The sequence below is a fragment of the Magnolia sinica genome, chromosome 3 (assembly GCF_029962835.1).
Source record: "Magnolia sinica isolate HGM2019 chromosome 3, MsV1, whole genome shotgun sequence".
NCBI classification, from domain to species: Eukaryota; Viridiplantae; Streptophyta; class Magnoliopsida; order Magnoliales; family Magnoliaceae; genus Magnolia; species Magnolia sinica.
In genome coordinates this window covers 45,333,655-45,355,004 of record NC_080575.1, presented here as the reverse complement: position 1 = coordinate 45,355,004, position 21,350 = coordinate 45,333,655, and the positions used below count along the sequence as shown (strand labels likewise).

The 21,350-nt window shown below is 39.2% G+C and overlaps 1 protein-coding gene across 4 annotated transcripts in view; it reads left to right on the top strand.

Annotated features, from left to right (window-relative positions):
* Positions 1-2,660: 2,660 nt before the first annotated feature.
* Positions 2,661-21,350, top strand: part of LOC131239883 (trihelix transcription factor GT-1-like) — a 33,964-nt gene continuing 15,274 nt past the window's right edge. For 2 of the 4 annotated variants that reach the window (XM_058237784.1, XM_058237782.1), the window contains exons 1-2: positions 2,661-3,540; positions 11,011-11,049. In XM_058237784.1, coding sequence (XP_058093767.1) covers positions 3,009-3,540; positions 11,011-11,049 — 571 coding nt within the window. In that variant the 5' untranslated portion in view covers positions 2,661-3,008. The remainder of the gene's footprint in view (positions 3,541-11,010; positions 11,050-21,350) is intronic. The other 2 variants (XM_058237786.1, XM_058237785.1) reach the window with 1 other exon arrangement.

Sequence of the window (21,350 nt, the reverse complement as noted above, 5' to 3'; positions counted from 1 at the left end):
CCTCCCATACTGTTGTTGGATTTGGGTGACGAGCCATTTTTATATTTGATGCTTGGGTGACGACTCTTACCATTTACATATTAATTGGACACCATGCCATACCTTTGAAATTATTGATTACAATGTATATTGGGTTACAACTATTTCATTGTATTAAGGAATACTGACAACGAGCCATAACAAGTCATGTGATCTGGTTACGCAACTCATGATATTATGGTGATGTCCTAGCTTTTCTAATATGCTGTTTGAAACTGTATTAATATAGATTTGGTTAATTGTGCATATAATGACATTTGTTATAATGATGGTGATGAGCCACATTACAATATGATATATATTTTGCGGATGATGGCGGTGATGGAAAGTATTACAGTTGTTGATATTCCCAAGACATTCATACAAAAATCATGACATACATGCATTTAATTAATCAGATTTAGAATTTTGTTGTTATGTTGTGCTTTTATTAACTTATTTTAAGTATAACATGCTTGATATATATGCGTGAAAGATATCATGTTTAAGAGTAGTACACTTTTGAATATGTATATGCATTGAACTTGTTTATAACTAAAATGTCTCAAATAAAATCTTGGGGATATTTATTCACTATGTTGGCACCTGATGCCTTCCATTTGACATATGTAGATAACTTAAGAATAAGACCGGATGATGGCACGCTCGAGGCGCCCAAATAGATCTCTAGTTTATTCTATTCTTTTAGTAGTTGTATATCCTGTATATGTTGAACTTATACTGTGGCTTATATAGTTCTCATTTGAGCTAAGTTCATACCCAGGAACTTGGGATTAGAGTCTCTATACTCAGATGCCGAATTTTGGGGCGTGATAGTTCAACCGTTCCTTTACAATTCGGGCTTGGGAATGTGTCCAGGTTTGGCTTGGATGTCGGTTCCCCCCTTGGTCTTCAGAATCTTTTGAATCACCGCTGGTTCTCCGAGCGTCTCTAGGGAAATCTCTCGGTTGAGAATGACTGTAAGAGATGTCCTTGCGGATGAAATTACATTTAGTTGTAAGATAGGATATGCTCATCCAGTGGGTTTTTTTATAGCTGCGCCAAGAACTTCCCTTATTAATAGGCATATTAATCATGGTTACATGATATGTGGCGATTCATCCCCTTAAATGGCCTGATAAGAATCTATATGGTTGTAATAATAACAGAATGTGTAATGTCGAAGGAATATCAAGCCAAGATGTTATTCGGGTATGAGTACGATTCTAATTATGCCAAACATATAGTATCTCCACATGGGATCTTCATATTGATCCACATCAAAGCATCGAAAATGAGTATAAACAATAGCTGGAGAGATAAGTTAGGTAGTAAGATAAGTTTTTTGTTTGTTTAATTTCATTAAAATGATTATGACTTCATGGACAATTTTAGATGATGTATAAATATCAAGGTGAGCCCTGGATAGGCTTAAAAACAAGCATATTTTTTTCTCACTTTTTACCCTGCGTGGCCTCATTCATGTTTGGATTATCTTATTATTATTATTATTATTATTATTATTATTATTTTGCGCATGTTAAAAAATGAGCAGGCAAAACGAACAGATGGGATGAATTTATCACGAACATGCGAGTGGACTCCACCCAGTACAGGACCTTCGCGGCAAAGCCTTTTGCTGGCCATCAGCATCCCCTTCTAACAGGAACCGGAACAAATGACGGATTGAGTGGATGTCATACGCATCGTGATGGGCCATCGAACTTTTTGTTGCCTGTTTTCGTATATCCCATTTCTACCGTTCATTTTTCATTTCTCTTTAAAGACTTTAACACTGAATCTTAACTGTCAAACACTCTTCACAGCCATTGATGTTACTGGGGCTGGTCGGATCATCTGACGCAGATCCCGTGGATCCGTGAGTGTGCGGCCCACCGCCGTTATGTATGTGTTTTATATCCACACTGTCCATCTGGTTGGGCACGAGACAAAAATAAAATGAAGCAGATCCAAATCTAAGGTGGACCACACCACAGGAGTCTCAAATGGACTGATCTCGGTGGTGAAGTTGTTGAAGCTGGGGCCGTCCTCGTGAACGCACCATATATTCACACGGTGCCACGTGTACGGTGGAAGCTGGCTGTATCAGATTTTTGTTCCAGCTTTTATACGGTATCATTTACTCCCTTCACGCCTCTGCCAAAACATTCAGGCTGGAGTGTGCGTTTACTACTATTTAAAAAGACCCGGACAAGTCATCCGCACCGTCTACGAAGGACACATCGAGCCGGTATTCGCATCTGGATGATGCATAGACGTAAAACCAATCTTAACTTCCAGTAGGTGGCCAATCGAATGACGGCGAAAGGGGAAACTGTGGGTGTCCAATTCAAAATGCAAAATCAAATGGTTGATGGTGTCCGATCATTGGGTCTTTTGGCCTATGTTCCATCACACCCGCGTTTGCGGTTTGGATGGTCCAGGCGGGCTGCCACAAATTAAACCGTGACAAACGCACAATGCAGTTTGAAACAACAGAAGTAAGAATCAGAAGAAACGATGGACTCTTTTCACCCTCTCTCTCTCTCTCTATCAGTCCTTGCTTTTCCATGACAGAAGACCGCCATTTCCAAATCAAAGACGTGTTTTCTCCTCCATTACTTCCTTCACAAAACCCTCTTCTTCCTCACTTTCTCTCCCCATTTCCCCATGTTCTACTGCATCATTCACCAATCCAAGACGTGGATTTTCTTCTCAATAGCTCCGTCTACAAAACCCATCTCTTCATTTCCTCAATCTCCTTCCCATTCTCCAGCTAGAGCGGGCTCTCCCTCACACTCTCTCTTCTCTTGTTTCATTGCTGATCAACTCAATTTCAAAATCCAAGATATGGGTTTTGCTCCCTGCTCCATCTTATTCAAAACCCATGTCTTCTTTTCCCCTGTCCCTCTCTAGAGCAACTCCTTTTTCTGCACTCCTTTCCTCTTTCCTCTTCAATCCCTGCACGAGGAGGAAAGGAGGAATCCGCCATGTATTTGTCAGAGAAGCCACGACCCATCGATTTCTACAAGGAAGAAGGAAGAGAGATGATGATGGAAGTTGTCAGCAATGGTGGATTGCAACCCCAGCAGCAACAGCAGCAGCAGCAGCAGCAACAGCAGATGATTCTCGCCGATAGCAGCGGTGAGGACCACGAGGTGAAGGCGCCAAAGAAACGTGCGGAGACTTGGGTTCAAGAAGAGACTCGGAGCCTAATCAGCTTCCGGCGAGAGATGGATGGGCTTTTCAACACCTCAAAGTCGAACAAGCATCTGTGGGAGCAGATCTCTGCAAAGATGAGGGAGAAAGGGTTCGACCGGTCGCCAACCATGTGCACAGATAAGTGGAGGAACCTGCTGAAGGAGTACAAGAAGGCGAGGCAGCAGGACAGAGGGAGTGGCTCGGCAAAGATGTCATATTACAAGGAGCTTGATGATTTGCTCCGTGAGAGGAATAAGAATGCGCCTTATAAGAGCCCCACACCACCCAAGGTTGATTCATACATGCAATTCTCAGATAAAGGTACGAACTTTCTTTATGGGTGTCTGGTTTTGTTTTTATTTCACTGGTAGTTGGATTTCTTCTTTGATTTTTGATAAATGTCTCAGCAATACATGTAAAGATCTTTTATATTGTGTTTTAGAGTCGAATTTGATATCAGGACTAGTCCTCTTTGCAGTTTATTTTCTTATATAAATGGTAGAATTCTATGGTTTATTGAAGTTTTGAAGATAGAAGAGTGATATGGTTTCCTGGATATGTTGCACGTTTGAGCTACAGTGATGATTTGCTGGAGAGGTTTGTGAGTGGGACTGATGAGATCATAATGCCTTGAAATGGACATTTTGGTTAAAACATGACCAAAATGCCTTTAGAGGAGAGGGGCGACCTGGAGGCAAGAGTTTGCATGCAACTGCAGATGGATTTCAAGTTGCTAGAAGAACTGTATTTATAAATGGAAATAATGCTGATGCCTTTTGTGTAGTAAGTTGCTAGTTACTAAGCCCAACCAAGAAACGAGCGAATACATTTGCTGTTTTCACTTTTTATAGTTTGGAAATGAATTGGGTTGATCGTCAAATCCTTCAACAAACCTTAAAAAAGAGCTTATGTGCATCCCTTAGCTTGTTCAACCACCGGCAGCTCTTGGCTCCTAAAACTCTCTTGACTTTTGAATATCTTGACCTTGAGATGGCAAAAAGCCGGGGATAAGTTTTTTCTTTCGTTACCTTGACTTTCTGAAATTCATGGACATTGCATTACGTAGGAAATGGTTATGGGGGTTTGGGTCAGAAGAAGACAACCTATGGAAGCAAGTAATCTCATATTTGGGGCAGGACTAGGTAAGTGGTATACTAGGGCTTCATCCCAATGTAGTTCTTCAATTGATTACGGAGAGCCATGCTTCTTGTTGAGGATGTGTTCCCTATGGGAATGGAGGAAAAATAGGTGATGGCTCACAATTTCATTTATGGGAAGACGTGTGGTGTGAAAAGGCAGCTCTCTCACAAGCATTCCCTAGGTTGTACCTGCTACCTGGTGTCTTAAGGTCGAGGACCATGGTTTCCCGAGCCTTCAACAGAGTCGGAGATTAGGTGGTTTGGTTGTTGATCTTTAGGAGGGGTCTTCATGCTGAAGAGGTGGAGTAACTTCTGCATGTTGTGGAGTGCTTGAATAGATCCAATTCGATTCTTGGGTAAAGAGACAAATGGAAGTGAACTTTAAAATGGGATGAGATTTTTCAGTTAGATCTTTCTACTCGTTATTTGGGGATTCTACTAAGCAGGAAATGGCTTTGACAATGCATAAATGGGGTTATCTGGGCCCTGCAAGGGTGGTTGCATTCGGTTGGCATGTTGGCAAGTATAAGGTGTTGATGGTTGGTAACTTGAGGACGAGAAATATGGCACGACAAGTTACGCATATTGTGTTCCCAAAAGAAAGAAACAATTGCTTATTTTTTCAAGTTTTTATGAGCAACGTCAATTTATTAAAAAGAGGGTGGAGCTCTATCCATAAGGCAATGGATAAGAGTGACCAACAAAAAGGGAATGCTAGGTCACATTGGTCTTGGACAAGTCATCCACACTACCATTTGCCTCTTTTGGGACTACAGAAAAAGAAACTATGCAATGAGCACACATCCCTTAATTTCATTAACATAAAAAGCTTGCTTCCAAGGAGCACGAGTGCACCCATGTGCCCATGAGAGGAGTTCCCCCTTACAATGAAGTGGTAAAGAGAATCTAAGATCTTTGGTTAATCTCATGCCCACCTTGAGAGCTTCCAATTCCACTCGATATTCCCCATCATCATGTGGCCCTAGAAATGCAAGCTTGAACCCCCTTTGTCACATTTAAGAGCGCTATCAACCCTAGTGGTCCTAGGATTTCCAATTAAGCAACCATTGGTGGGTATAGGCTCGCCATTTCCCTACTTGTCTCCATCTTTTAAGTGCAATGAGTAATAAGCATACCAAAAGTCAGAAACATGGGAGCATATTGATACATGTAATTTGTTTTAGTTGTCTCTTTGTCTGTTATATTTATTTATTTGACAATATGCCTGAATGGCATTTATGATTTATAATTTCTATTTTTCTACTCCTTTGATTCATTTATATGAAATGAAGCCAACAATAAGAGTTTTAAATAGATGGGAACATATTTTCTTTTTATCAGCAATGGAAAATTGCATATGCATAATAATGAATACATGGCCCTTGTTTTGTGAATATATATATATAAAGGTTGCTCATAAAATAACCATGTGAATGCTTGTTTTCAAATGAAGCATCGATGATGAGCATATTGAGATGGTTTGGTTATGTGCAACAAAGACTAAAGTGTATAAGTGTATAACTCCATTTAAAATTATAAGTTTTAATGCCAAATCCTTTTGCTGGAAATTATAGAACTTCTAATGGAGTTCTTTCTTTTACTTTTTGGGCAATAACTTTTGTTGCATCACATCCTTCATCTTTTTTCAACTCCAACTTCTTTCCCATGCTCTCATGGGTTTTCTGGAGTTGGCAGTGTTGTAAATAGCATCCGTAGCATAGCGTAGCTACAACGCTATGTAGTGCACCAAAATAGAGCATTTCTCTTGTAGTGTATGCTGCAAGGGTTGTTGTGTACGCTACGAGCTATGTAGTGTGTAGCGTAATGCTAAACCTTTTTTTCATTTTTTGTTTGTTTGTTTGTTTTTTTAAAGAAGAGATTTTAATGTTGTTAGTTCAACGGTGGTTGTAAAATGGTGGTGAACCATCCCTTTCACACGTGGCAATGATGTGGAGCTATCCAGTCCATCTAAATAGTGGGTCCTATTGTAGATGTAGAATATTTTTACATGTTGTCATGTGCCATATCAAACAATCTTGACCATCTATAAATGGGCATGTGTATGGCTGAGGACTTATGACTATTTGTAAATGGTGTAGAACTCACATTTTAAGAAAATATCTTAAAACTTAAGGGTTTCAAAAGAGGGTTTTCGAAAGCTCTCATTCAAAACCTAATACTCGATGCTCTTACCCCTCTGGCCCCCAAATCCTCATTTTTTTATTCTCTCGGTCCATAGAGCCATTAAAGAGGAGATTTTGGCCGATCAATCTACCTTGCAAGAAGGTCCGCTTGTTGTATTTTTTAAGAGCATTGAAGCTGAAACAAATCAAAAAATAAAAATGAGATTTTCCCCTTTCATATTCTTTCGGCTACAAAGCTCAAATATTCAGTTTTTTTATTGATTGAATCTCTTCTTGAGCTTGATAGAGGTACGTTCTTGCCCCTTAGTATATGTTAACAAGTTCTTTTTCATTGTGGATGAAGATATATGGTTTTTTTTTTTTTTTTCATTTTAGGAGGTCAGTTGCTATGCAATGTGGTAGGATAGGGGTTGCTTTGTGATTTTAATTTTTAATTTTTTGTTTGTTTATGGAAGGGTTTGGGTGGTCGTGCATTGTTTATTAGTTAAAAACTATCAAACTACTAGAAGAGAACCAAGAGAAAGAAAACCATCCCTATCATTCAGAGTTAGACACGTGTTTGATACAAGTGGTGCCCACCACTTTGGCCATAGGAGCCCTAAATTGGGCCTTTGTTACCCATATTCATTGCATCTTTCGCTTCCACTATTCAGTTACCCAAACAATTGATATGTGCTCCCTACTATGGATGGAGATGCACCAAAAATCCAGATGGAAACATTGTAACCCTTCTATCAGTGGCTAGCAAATAGACATTGAAAGAAAGCATAACAAGTGTTACATTCAGCCAAGAAGAGGCCAGGGATTCATTGGCTAGGCTTTTCCCATCTAGGAGACTTTTGGTGCATTGGGCATCCATGGTGGGCCATCATGTCAATTGTTTGGATCCTTGAGCATTGGGCTCCACTTTGCAAACTGGAATGCTGAGGCCATTGTTGATCCGTATTGGATAATATTTGTAATAATAATGTATGTTATTGCAATGGAGGAGCGAGATACAATTTGATGGGTGGTTGGGTGATCTCTACTCCTTTTATTTATAATGTTTATGATTCAATAAATTGTGTTATCTATAGACAGCCTAAACATAAGAGTCTCTTATAATCCATTGTCTAATGGTGGAAGGACTTTCTACAAACAAGAATAAAGAAGTATACATTACCTTTGCACACACATGTTTGGAAATTAGGTTGGGGTTTTTGCCCACTGCAAGACAAGAATTTTTCCAAGAAGAAAGTAGCCTAATGGTTTTTGTTCCATCTATTATAGCCATACAACATCTACTTTTTTTTTTTTTTTAATTATGTGAAAGGTGACGATCTTATGTGAAAGGTTACGATTTTATTAATAAGAGGAGGCCAAGGCCTAAAGAACTACAAATCAGAATGAACTCTTGCCTATTACATTTAAGGCTATAGCCCACCCCATTATATTCAATTTAGTCCTACTAAAAACCTCCGATACACACCCACAATGGTTCCTAAAACAACGATTATTCCTTTCCCCACAAAGGGACCAAATTCCAGCCAACAAGGATAGTCTCCAAAATCCAAATTGCCCTCCCTACCTTTTCCTACCTGATACCTCCCCCATGCCAAGCCCAAAGTAAACTCTTGATTAAACCTGTCTAGCCATACAATGCACATATATAGAAACTCTACTAATCTAAGAAAAAAAACCCAAAATAGCAGGCATGTGCCTAAATCTCTCCCTTTTATTAGCTCATGTTATCTCTTTTTTGTTTAATATATCCTATTAAAGATCCCTTAATACACAAATCGCTCAAAATCTTTACTGAATAAAGACTTCAGAGAACTGATCTACAACCATCATGTGAGATTCACATGATCATGTCTCCTTAGAAACCACTAAACACAGCTCTATGCCAGGGGCTCACCTGATGGGCTGTAGGACCCCCAAATTGGGTTTCTAGAGCCCAAATCTTCAATGCACGGTTCATGTGATTGTGTTACTTGCACTATTATATACAACCTTGCCCTCATGATTGTGATTGACTGAAGTAAACCAAGAAGTCTGAAGTGAGTCGTAGTTGCACGACGCTTTCAACTAGGCGTTGCTCCCCACTAAGAGTTGTGCTTTGGATTTGTGCTCCTCCTCCATCTTCCTACTTGTTTATACTTGAAACATTTTGAAACAGTCGCTTCCCCAGTCCACTCCCACACCAGAATCTGTTGCTGCTTCATTTCACACTTTGTGCAGCTATGGATGTGACTATTGTTGGCATGTTGATGTTCATTGGATGGGTTAAGCAGCCTTCAAACCAGACTGTCAATGCATTAGTGAAATGACAAATTTCTGTGCTTGGAGCCTTGACAAACGATCTATGATTTTGAGTTTTGACACCCGAGTAATTTAGGAGGCAATCTCTGATGTCATCATTTCATGTCTTCTGCAAGATTCTCATGCCGGTCATACTAGTTGCAGGATCCTTCTAACTAGGTGCTGCTCCCACTTCGAACCCCCGCTTCGAACTCTTGCTCTTGCTTTTGCTTTTGCTTCCTACCTATTTGTACCTGCTTATATTTGGAAAGAGATGCTTCTACGCTTCCAAACCCAAATTTATTTCCACTTTTTTTTTTTTTTTTTTTTTTTTGCAAAGTGAATTTGTTGCTGCTTCATTTCACGCTCTGCACAACTATATATCATAGTGGTCATTGTAGGAGCTTCTGCTATTGCTTAACATTTGCCAGTTTTTTAAATAGCGAATAGCGTGTAGCATAGTGTTCACCCCTAGCTACTTCTAAGTTTTTAATTAAGGTGTGCTTGGTTGCGCCAAATAGCATGAAATTTTATGATATTTTGCACCAAATTAGTCTGATTAATAGTGAAATATGAAATTTAATGACGTTTGGTGCAACCAAACGTAGCCTAAAAGAATAGGAAAATAGTCAAAATTAAGTTTAAAGGTAAAGAAAGAGCAACATAATTGATTTAATACTATTACTTATTATTTAACTATTACTTAGTGAAAAATAACTTGTAATGTAAAGAAAGAGCAACGTAATTGATTTAATACTAACACTCAGTGAAAAATAACTTGAGATGTAAGCTGTGTAGCGTGCCATAGGCTATGTGGTGTGTAGCGTATGCAAAATTTGCATGTAGTGTAGGTTACACATGACTCAAACTATTTTCATGAGCTACGTGGCGTTAGGGCTAAGCTACACTACTCGTCATAAGCTACCCACTATGTAGCAGTACAGGCTGGGTGACCTGGTATGTGGTGTGACTTGCTGCCTGGTGCAATTTTATGAAACCTGAATATGCAGGCTGCCCAGTTAGTTGGGCTAAAACTTGGATGATTATGTTGTTGATGATGATGATGAAGGCTTCTTGGTGGCTGGTTCGCTTTGTTTTAAGCGACACCTTCTGCAAGGGAGTGGAGTCTGTGGCACATGCCTACGAGAGTATGATATGAAGGTTCTAAGAGCTATACTAAGATTTTTAATAAGGCCTTGCCATTTCGGACTTGATTTTTTGTGGTTAGCAAATGCTGACTTGGCTAACTGTCATAGTTGTGTCGGTAGCTCAGTTCTGTAGGTTGTATCAATGCCAAAAATTTGAGCAAGTTAATTCGACTTGCTCTGAGTTTTGGCAAATCAGGTCTGTAGGTTGATTCACCCACTGTCAGATCTGTAGGATCCAACTCAACAAGTTAGCCTGAGTTGTGTCAAGTTTTCAGACCCTATCACAGATTACCCATTTATTTTTGTAATTATGTTTGAGAACTAAAGTCATGTACATTTCTAGGTATATTTCAGCCTCAAGATTTACGGTTATGAATTACTGGCCTATTTTGGTGGGATCTAAATGCAAATTTCGGCCACGTAAGAAGCTTCAGTGATGTGACTTTTTTCTTCTTTCAATTTTTCTATGTTAAAGGCTGTTATAGCAAAAATATATGGTAGATGTTTACTGTAGATATTTACTGTTATATTTTTGGTATTATATATAAAAAGCTGTAGAATTATTTTAGAATACGATTCAATCAAGTGGGGTAAAATGAGGTTGGACTTGGAATTTTGTCAGACTATACTGTCTTGGGTCATCACCTTACCAAGTCAAACATGGTCATTCAGTTTTAAGTCAACATGTTCTTAAGAGATGCTTGGTATTGTCAATTGTTGTCCAACACGTAGTTCTGAGACTCAGGGACATGCTTTTTTTGTTTTGTTTGTTTTTTTTTTTTTTTGGTTTTTTGTCTTTTTTATTTCTCTATTGCTATTTTTGTCGTGTTGCTTGGTTTTGTGGACATGCTACTGCTACTTGTAGTGATATTTCTAATCCTCGTGATAAAATCTAGTATATAATATCAGGCATTTATCTCTGGAATGCTTTATGGCTTATCAATTTTCTTTTTGAACTTATGTGTTCATGCTGAAAATGAAAAACTACCTAGCAACAGAAATAAATTAATTTGTGCCTTTTACCCCCCAAAGTCTTCAGTCAGTAATCTCACAATTGGTCAACATTTTATCATTGGTTAGGTCTCGAGGACGCTGGTATTCCATTTGGACCTGTAGAAGGTACTGTGCTATTCGACATGTTTTATAAAGCCTCTAATCTTTGCTTCTGGTTTCTTGGATTTTATCTCCATTTCTATCTGTACTTAGTTCTAGTTGGGCTGAGATTTTACGAGATCTTTTTTTTTTTCCCCTAACCTAATACAACATGAGCTGAGGTTTATAACCTGTGTTATTTGCACTAACATCTTCTGGGTTTGGTGAACTTTAGCTCTCTTTGAAGGTTAATTCGTCAAATGATGTCCATTTCTGTTGGTGTGTGCAGACACACATGCATGCACCCACATATTGAGCAAGTGGGTGTTTGCCAATATCTTATAACATAACGGTATTGACCAGTGTAACAGCCATTACGATACTGGCTGTGTTGGCCAGTACAGCTCGGTAAAGGCAGATTTTTTTTTTCCCCCCTTTTTGGAAAAAAATCTAAAAAATTATTGGTGTAACGAGTAAGAATGTTCTGTAGGTGTGAGCTTGACTAGTGTTCGCAATGTCAATAATATCGGTATCAGCAGTCAGCGATATGAAACCCCCCAGAAATACAGAAAAAATCTGAAAAATTGCCAAACTTCTGTGTATTGTGTGATATATCACAAAATATCGTGAGATATCGATGAAATATCGCACGATAATGCCTGATATTGTGGATTTTTGCGCACGATGTAGCCAACTACCCTGTGATGTCAATAAGATAGGCGTGTGGTGACATCTCATCTGCATACCATCCAGAAATTCCAAAAATATAGAAAAAAATCTCTTACCTATTCAATATGCGTGAAGGAGTAGCTTTCGACTCCGGATCATGTAAGAAAAATCCTAAAACCCCATTTTTTCTTCGAAGATGATTGTTTTCAAAGGAAATCAAATTTCTCTCAAGGAACCAGGGGATTTGGGATGGGATTTGCCCAAAAACAAAAGAATTTTGGGAGAGATTTTTGAAAATTTCGAGTTAGGATTTCCCACTAGAAGTTGGGTTGGGTTGGCCGTCTTTAACGGAGAAGAGTCTCTCTCTCTCTCTCTCTCTCTTGGTCTCTTATTAGGGAGCGGATTAGTTGTTATGCACAAAACAACTTTGTAGGTGGTACCAGTAGAAGATGATTTGATGATTATAGTGTGGAGAAAAGAGGAGACGAGTGAGAGAGAAGAAGAGAGTTTGGGGGAAATGTTGTGTGTATTCTAACATGCCCTAACACACAATGTTTTATTAGAATAGAGCATATAGTATACTGCAGGAGAAGAGGAAAGTGTGCACATGCACTTAACATTAAAAGAGCCACTAACAACACACACTATACACTAAGATTCTGTAGACTCCCCCTCAAGTTGGAGTATAGATGTTGATGATGCCCAACTTGTCACAAACTCGATGAAAAGCATCTCGACTCAAGGACTTTGTAAGAACATCAACAAACTAATCCCCGGATCAAACAAAAGGGGTGATGATTTCCTTAAAGGCAACTTCCTCTCGAATAAAGTGACAATTGACCTCAATATGCTTGGTGCGCTTGTGGAAAACCGGGTTACGTGCAATATGGATGGCTGCTTGGTTGTCACAATGAAGAGGAATAGGAGCCGAAGGAGGATAGCCAAGTTCTTCAAGAAGGGTGCGAAGCAACAATAGCTCACAAGTCGCATGAGCCATAACATGATATTCTGCTTCAACCGAGGACTGAGCAACAGCTGGTGCTTCTTGCTCTTCCATGTGATAAGATTGCCACCTAGGAAGGTACAAAAACCGGATGTAGAGCGATGATCATAAGTACTACCTGCACAATCGACATCGAAATAACTAGAAAGATGAAGATGATCATGCGATTGAAAGCGGAGGCCAAGACTCGGGGCTAATTTTAGATACCGAAATATGCGGTATACAACCATGAGATGGGAAGCACGGGGAGCTTGCATGAATTGGCTAACAACACCCACCACAAAGGAGAGATCAGGACGAGTAATAGTTAAGTAAATGAGCCGGCTTACAAGTCGTCGATACATCCCAGGATCAGAAAGGAGAGCACCATCATCTGGCTGAAGCTTCTGCGAAGTATTCATGGGGGTGGTAGCATATTTGCATCCTAACATGCCAGTCTCCATGAGAAGATCAAGCGCATATTTTCGTTATGACAAGACCAACCCGGATGAGGAGCGACCAACTTTAATTCATAGGGAGTAGCGAAGAGGACCAAGATTCTTGATCTCAAACTTGGTTTTAAAAAATTCTTTAACCTCCCACATTCCAACCGAATTACTACTGGACAGTACAATATCATTCACATACATAATGAGAACCATGATACCTGTTGATTGATGACATATAAAGAAGGCATGATCGGCATGCCTACGAATAAAGCTAAACTCCATGAGAGCCTGGCTAAATTTTTTAAACCATGCACGCGGTGATTGTTTGAGTCCATAAATAACTTTCTTCAACCGACATACAAGTGCAGGGTTGTGGGAAGTAACAAAGCCATGAGGTCGATGCATGTAGACCTTCTCCGCAAGGTCCCCATGGAGAAACGCATTCTTAACATCAAGTTGAAACAAATGCCAGGATAAATTGAACGCCTAGGAGATCACAACACGATTAGAATTAAGCTTAGCCACCAGAGAGAATGTTTCGAAGTAATCCACACCATGGGTTTGTATGTAGCCCCTAACAAAAAGACGGGCTTTACAGCGATCAATGGAGCCGTCTGGAAGGAACTTGATCACGTAAACCCATTGACATCTAACATGTTTATGCCCTAAAGCAAGAGACACTAGCTCCCAAGTATGATTCTTCTCAAGAGCATACATTTCTTCTATCATCGCCTTCGTCTAGTCAGGACTTGGAAGAGCAAGTGAGAGAGGTTGATGAATAGTCTGTGATGAAAGGGAAGCTGTAAATGACTGAAAGATGCTGAAAGATGATCGTATGAAATGAAATTACTAATAGGGTCCTGAGTATAAGATCATGACACCCTTTACACAAGGCAATGGGGAAATCCAGACTCGAGGTAGGAGAGTCACCTAAGCCAACATTTAAAGTCAGTGGAAGGGTGGATGACTGAGCGTGTGAAGATTTATCTCGACGATGATACACCCGCAGAGGCTCCGGGTCACCCAAATCACCAACAGGATGCTGAACGGAGGGGAGAGGAGTTTCCTTGTGATTACTAGTGGAAAGAGGAAGATGATAAGAGTCATGCTCCCCTTAACTCGCAAGAGGATCATAGAGGGATCTACCTGGAGCTGAGAAAAAAGAAACATCCTCAAAGAAGGTTACATCGGCAGAGACATATTTCTTGCGAGTCAAGGGGTCATAAAATTTATACCCTTTTTGATTTCGAGTGTACCCTGAGAAGACATATAATTGCCCTGGGGCTAAGTTTATCATTACAGCCATCCAAAATTTGAACAAAGCATATGCGACAAAAAAAGTTTAGGTGGTGGAGGAAATGAATTGTCACGAGGATACAGTATAGTAAATGGAGATTTGTAAGACATGATACGTGAGGGTATATGATAATAAGAAAAGTAGCAGTTAGAAGAGCATCACTCTAAAATGTTTAGGTAGGTGCATATCGAGGAGAAGGGTGTGAGCAACTTCAAGAAGATAACGATTCTTTCGTTCTCCGATACCATTTTATTGAGATACACGAGCACATGACGTCCGAGACAAAATACCACGCTTCTGCAAGAAGGATAGACAGGCAGTAGCCATGTATTCCCCCCATTATCAGAATAGAGGGTTTTGATAGAACATTGAAACTGAGTGCACGCTTCATGATAAAACACTTTAAATGCATCAAACACTTCACTTTTATATTTCAAAAGAAAAACTCAAGTCATGCGTGAATAATCATCAATAAAGGTGACAAAATATCTAAACCCAAAAGTGGAGATAATCAGAGCTAGTTCCCAAGCATCTGAGTGAACCATAACAAAAGGTTGAGATTTCCTACTAGAAGAGTTAAGAGGAAACGTAGTGCGATAATGTGTAGACAATTCACAAATATCATAGCATAACGGTTTAGTGACAGATAAGGATTGAAACAAAATTCTTAATCTAGCTATAGATGGATGGCCTAAGCGGCAAAGTCACCGTGTCATAGACTCTCGATTTAGAGAAAGGGTACTAGAAGCAGCAACGGGTGTATCATTGAGAAGATAAACGCCTTCTCGCTCATGCCCCCACCAATCACTCTCTTCGTTTGTAGGTCTTGGAACAAACAATGAGAATGGAAGAAGGTAATGAAACAATTTAACGATTTAGTAAGAGAGATAACGAACAATAAGTTTAATAGAAAACGAGGCACATGCAAGATTGAGGACAAAAGCAAGGAAGGAGAAAGAGAGATTGAACCGATCCCAGAGATGGGAGTTTAGGTTTCATCTGCGATTGTGACATACTGAGTGTGGGGAGGAGAATAAGAGGAAAAGAGTAGTGACTTACTAGTCATGTGAAAAAGCTCCAGATTTTATGACTCAGGAGGTAGGAGAGGATGACGCAAGAAGAGCAGTATCTGACTGGGCTAAAGCTGTGTGAAAAGGCTCAGGAATATCACGAATATGAAGCCGCATCAGGGCATCATATGCAGCTCGGGAAATGATGAAAGACTCCTTAGAAGAATACTGCTCAACCGTTGGGGTGGAAGACTGCCCCTTAGGAGCAACTGTGAAAGCAACAGAAGTAGCGGTACACATATGACGACCATAGAGCTGCTAGCAATAATTAACAGTGTGATTGGTTCCACCGCATTGCGAACAAATGCGGGAATCATAATGTTATCGTTCACGTCTACCACGACTACAAAGATTATGACCACCACAACTGCGATATACCTCGCGACCTCTATTACGACCACCATAACAAAAAATGCGCCCTGAACTCAATGATGGTGCTCGAAGGCCAAGAAGAAAATAAGACTGATTGTTGGCAAGATGTGCCGAACGCTCTGGTGGCATAAATGAATGTGAATGAAGAGCGGAGATAATAGCGTGCTGGCACATGGCATAGACTGTCGTTAATGGGGGGAAAGGATCCTGCACAACAACTTGATTTTAAACATGAAGACAATCGGAGTTCAACCCAGCTAGGAACTGCATGATATGAGTATGAAGTATTATCCTGCTACTTATGGGCATGTTCATGATACTTTCCGTTTGGAAGGAAGAGGCTAATACAAGTCCAGCTCATCCCACATGCCCTAAAGTGTTAAATGGTAATATTTTAATGATCTTGAGTTTTGTTGGAATTAACCAATTTCTTGAATAAACTGGAATACTTGTGAAAAATTTTGAGACTTTGAGAACATGTCATGAAGCGTATCCCAAATGCCTTTAGCCGAGGATAAAAACATCACTGAGTGGCTAACTGAAGAATCCATACTATTCAACAACAATGTAATAACTTGATAATTCTCCTTTGTCCAAGACTTGTCGGTAGCATCTGTAGAGCTTGGAGGATCATCCAAACTATACGACAACTTCCTACGGGCTCTTAAGAACACTTTTATAGATTTCGCCCATTGAAGATAGTTGTCACTATTCAACTTAATGGAGGTAATCTGCAAGGGGTTGGATTCAAGAGAGCCCATGCCAAGAGATGATGGCCCTTTGTCGTCCATAGGAGACTCCAAGTAAGAAGGAATGATTCAAACAACTCTTTCTCACTCAATCCTTCCGGGGAATGCGAGATAAACCCCAAACAATTAGTAATCCTCCAAAATAACAACAAATCCAGTTAGATCTGACGCAAATGAGTGAAAAATGGCCCATCCGCATGTCCATTTGGGGTTAAAACCCACTCAAACATGAATCATAGTTAAAAAATCCTCCATGATTAGCTTGGGAGGAAGATTTCGGTTCAGAGCAAAGAAACCAAAGAAAACTTAATGATTTGAGGTAGATCGAAGAATAACAGATTACAACCTGATTTTTGAATTTCTCTATTTCGGCCAAAACACCACAAAAGGTCTAAAAAATTCTAAAAAAATCATGGCAAATCTTCTAAAATCAAGATCTATCAAACCCTTAAACTTTTAGTTCAAATGAGGTCCACACATCTGTACAACACTGACGTCAGCTGCACGACGGTTGACGTAAGCAAGGTGACATGTCGCCTCGCAACTTGTTAGATGCGGAATGCCCTGATCTGTGCTCTGATACAGAGTAGAAGATGATTTAATGATTATAGTGTGGAAAAAAGAGGAGTGAGAGAGAAGAAGATGAAAGAAGAGAGTTTGGGGGAAATGTTATGTGTATTTCAACATGCCCTAACATAATATTTTATTAGAATAGAGCATCTAATACACTGTAGGAGGAGGAAAGTGTGCACATGCACTTACATTAAAAGAGCCACTAACCACACATACTATACACTAATACTCTCTAGAGTACCCTTACCGTGTGGGGCCCATCGTGATGAATATGTTTCATATCCACGTTGTCCATTCATTTTTTCATATCATTTAATGATGTTATCCTAAAAATTAAGCAGATCCTAATCTCGGGTGGGCCACACCACTAGAAAAGTGGTGGATGACCATTAAAAGCATTTTGTAGGCCACAAAAGTTTTGGGTCAAGATAATATTTGTATTTTCCCTTCATCCAGTTCTGGTTTGACCTTATCAATGGGTTGGATGATAAATAAACATTACGGATCTCCTTAAAGTTGGCCTTGGGTCCCTTTTTAATGGTGAGAGTCCAATCATCACTATTTAATGTGGTGTGGTCCACTTGAGATTTGGATGTGCTTAATGTTTGGGGTCACGTCCTAAAATGGGCAGGAAAAAACGAATGGATGGAGTGGATATACGTCATATCATCAAAGTGGGCCCTATAATAAAGGTCGCACCCATGAAGCTGTATGACCGTGTAACACCTAATCCGAGCCCCTTAAGTTAAGGGAGAGTGGATTCAGTGCAACTCGGCTGCAATAAAGATAGTGCGACGCTTATGTTAGGGCCACCTTGATGTATCCATTGTGTATCCATGCCATCCATCCATTTGGAGAGAACATTTTAGGTCATGAGACAATTAATGAGGCAAATCCAAAGCTTAAGTGGACCCCACCACAGAAAACAACGAGGATTGAATGGCTACCATTAAAAACTTCTTGGGGCACCACAAAAGATTTCGATCAGGCTTATATTTGTGCTTTCTCTTCGTCAATATCTATATCGGCCTCATTCTTTGGCCCATGCCCTAAAATGATCTCTCCAAATAGATGGATGGTGTGGATACAACTAATGTTTTAAATATCGACGATATCAGCCAATATATCCCACGATATATCTTGTATCTCACCTGTGCGATATAAAACGCACATGTAGTGTCGATATATCCCACGTGTTCGATCTAGTGAGCATTTTCAATTTCCAATGTTTTTTTTTTTTTTTTTGTTGTAGTAGTTAAAATTATGTTAAATCAGTGTCAAATAGTTACAAATCTATTGGTTCTTCATATTTTGTATGAAAAATCATGCAGTTGAATCTTTGATTTCGATATCCATTGGTTCTTCATGTTCCTCATAATTTATTTTTTTGAAAATTTCCTTCAACCAGTTGTCAATTGAGACTAATTTCAAAATTTGAGTGTAGGTGGTCTGATTTGGGAAAAATTGGATTTTTTTTTTTCCAATTTCTTCTAAATTGCTTGTTATGTTGCACTCCAAACATGAAATTAAGCATATATGAGGGTTGATCTACTGATTTGTCAAGTCTTTGTCAATTTTCAGAAAATTAAAATCATTTTCTAATAAAAAATATTAAATTTTTTTTTTTTCTAAAATTTCCCTCAACCAATTGTCAATTGAGACTAATTTCAAAGTATTTAGAAGTATTTGATGAAATAATCATCACATACACTCTAAATGTAATGTACTTAATTTGACTATAGTTGCATTAGTTTAGTCAGACAATGGATAGCTTAGGACCCCAAAGGAAACCTATTATATGCACTTATTATTTGAGATGTTATGATTTAAAAATATGTATTAAGGCCTTTGTAAATAATCCCTGAAGTTTCATTGAAAATTTCAACCTTTTTTTCAATGTTCCCCCATGTTTTTCAAAATGTGCGATAAATTAAGCGATACAAAAATATATCCCGTGTGATAAACGATACGTATTTGTATCCCAAGGATGCGATACTGATATTTCGAACACTAGATACAACACACGTCATGTTGGGGCCCACAGTCAGGGTCTCACCCACATTGCTGGTTCTATGCGTGGTTTGGGTGAGCGCAAGCGCACAACTTGGGCGAGACCTCAGAACCAGCGATGTGGGTGAGACCTTGACCGTTTGGCCCACTTATATGTATGAATTATACATCTATGCTGTCCATCTGTTTTTTCAGATTATTTTTTAATATGGTCCTAAAAATGAAGCCAACACAAGTTTCAGGTAGACCACACCATAGGAAACAATGGTCATTGAACTACAACCATTAAAAGCTTCCTAGCATCCACCGTATTGTTTATTGACCATCCAACCTATTGATAAGGTCATACAGATCTGGATGAAAGGAAAAACACAAATATCAGCTTGATCTAAAACTTTCGTGGCCCACAAAAGGTTTTTTATAGTCATTAACCACTATTTCCTTTGGTGTGATCCACCTGAAATTTGTATCTGCTTCATTTTTTTAGACCATGGCCTAAAATAAAATGGAAAAATAGATGAACGTCGTGGATATACAATGCATGCATCGAGGTGGGCCCCTACAGTTAGGGTCTCACCCACATCGTTGGTTCCGGGGTCTCACCTAAGTTGCGCTTGGTTTGGGTGGATACCTGGACCTAGCTAGAGACGTATGGTCCTAGCTAGGGCTCTATGGGGCCCACCTTGCTGTATGTGTTTTATCCATGTCGTCTATCCTTTTTCTACTTTTTTTTCGCTTTGACCTAGTGATGGGGACATTAGAGGACATACTTGAGTGTACTAGGTACGGATACGACTATCCACATCAGCGCAACTTTCTCTGTGGATGAGAGAAGTTCCATATGGGGCCCGCCGAGCCATTTTGAAGACCCCACATGCATTGGATGTGTATCAGGAAGACCCCACTTTGGGATGATGCATGTGGGCTACTTGGGAGACCATTTTAGTCATAAGATTTTTATTTTGTGTCAATCCGACTGTTGGATCTTGTCAATCAGGCTATCAGGCTAACAAATCTTTTAGATTTCGGCCCTTTGGATTTTGATCTTGCTTTATTTATTTATTTGTTATTTTTAGGATTTATTTGATGGTTGAGATTGATAATGTTTTAGTTTTCTTATTTTAGATGATAGACCATTTTACTTGAGTGGCATATTTATAATTATTCTGAATTTTTAATTATAAAAGCACAAGGGGTAGAGGTCCAACCCCAGTGGTGTTATTGAGAAGGAAAGAAAGAGAGAAGCTCTCTTGTGTGAATGAATTTTCCTCGTGTTTTAGGGTTTGTGAGAAACCCTTTCTTCCAGTTGAATTGTGGAAGTGTAGAAGCTTGTTTGGTGGTGGATTCCCGAAGGTACATCGTTCCTCTTTCTTTTCTTCGAAAGGTATTCTTCTTTTGTTTTCCTCTTTCCCCTTCCATTACAACCTTCTAAACCTATCAAAACCCCACTCAATCCTCCCTCTCATTCTTCTCCTTTACTTAGACACATTTGGGCCCCCATTTGGGGTTTTCCCTCGTTGATTTTTCCTCAAAAACTCTCTAATCCCTAAATCCTTTGAATCCCTAAAAAAGCCCCATTCCTAAATCTCCACCCATGAATACAAAATCCTAATGAAAATATGAATTTTTGTGAAACTTTCCCCATATCAGAATTTTGCTTGCATCTTTGTCTATCCATGTGGTTGTTGCACTATCCACGTTAGATTGGAAGTCCCTACTTCCAACTGGGCTACTCTTGAATTATTTTATATTTTTATGCATCGTGTATGTGATGACCTAGGATCTTCGTGTTATAAATATGAATTTCCAAATCTGTTATGTGAATATGCTTGATTTTACATGTTGATTGCCGAAATTAATGTATAATTGATCTCTCATCTTGCATTCCAGGATAGTTTCCATTATCCTACATTAAATCTGGTATCAGAGCCCAGGTCTAGTATAGGGTAGGTGTTCGACAAAATTCCTAAATTCATAGTAGAGCATATAGGTAGCATATAACTTGCTGAATTTTCTGATTTGGCTTGCTGAATTTTCTGCTTAGGTATTTTCAAAGTCATATATTGCTGGAATTTTCAGATTTAGTGACTTTAAGACACTTAGTTGTTGAATTTTTAGTTTTAGCCTTATTAGAATCATTCTAGGGTTTAAGGTACC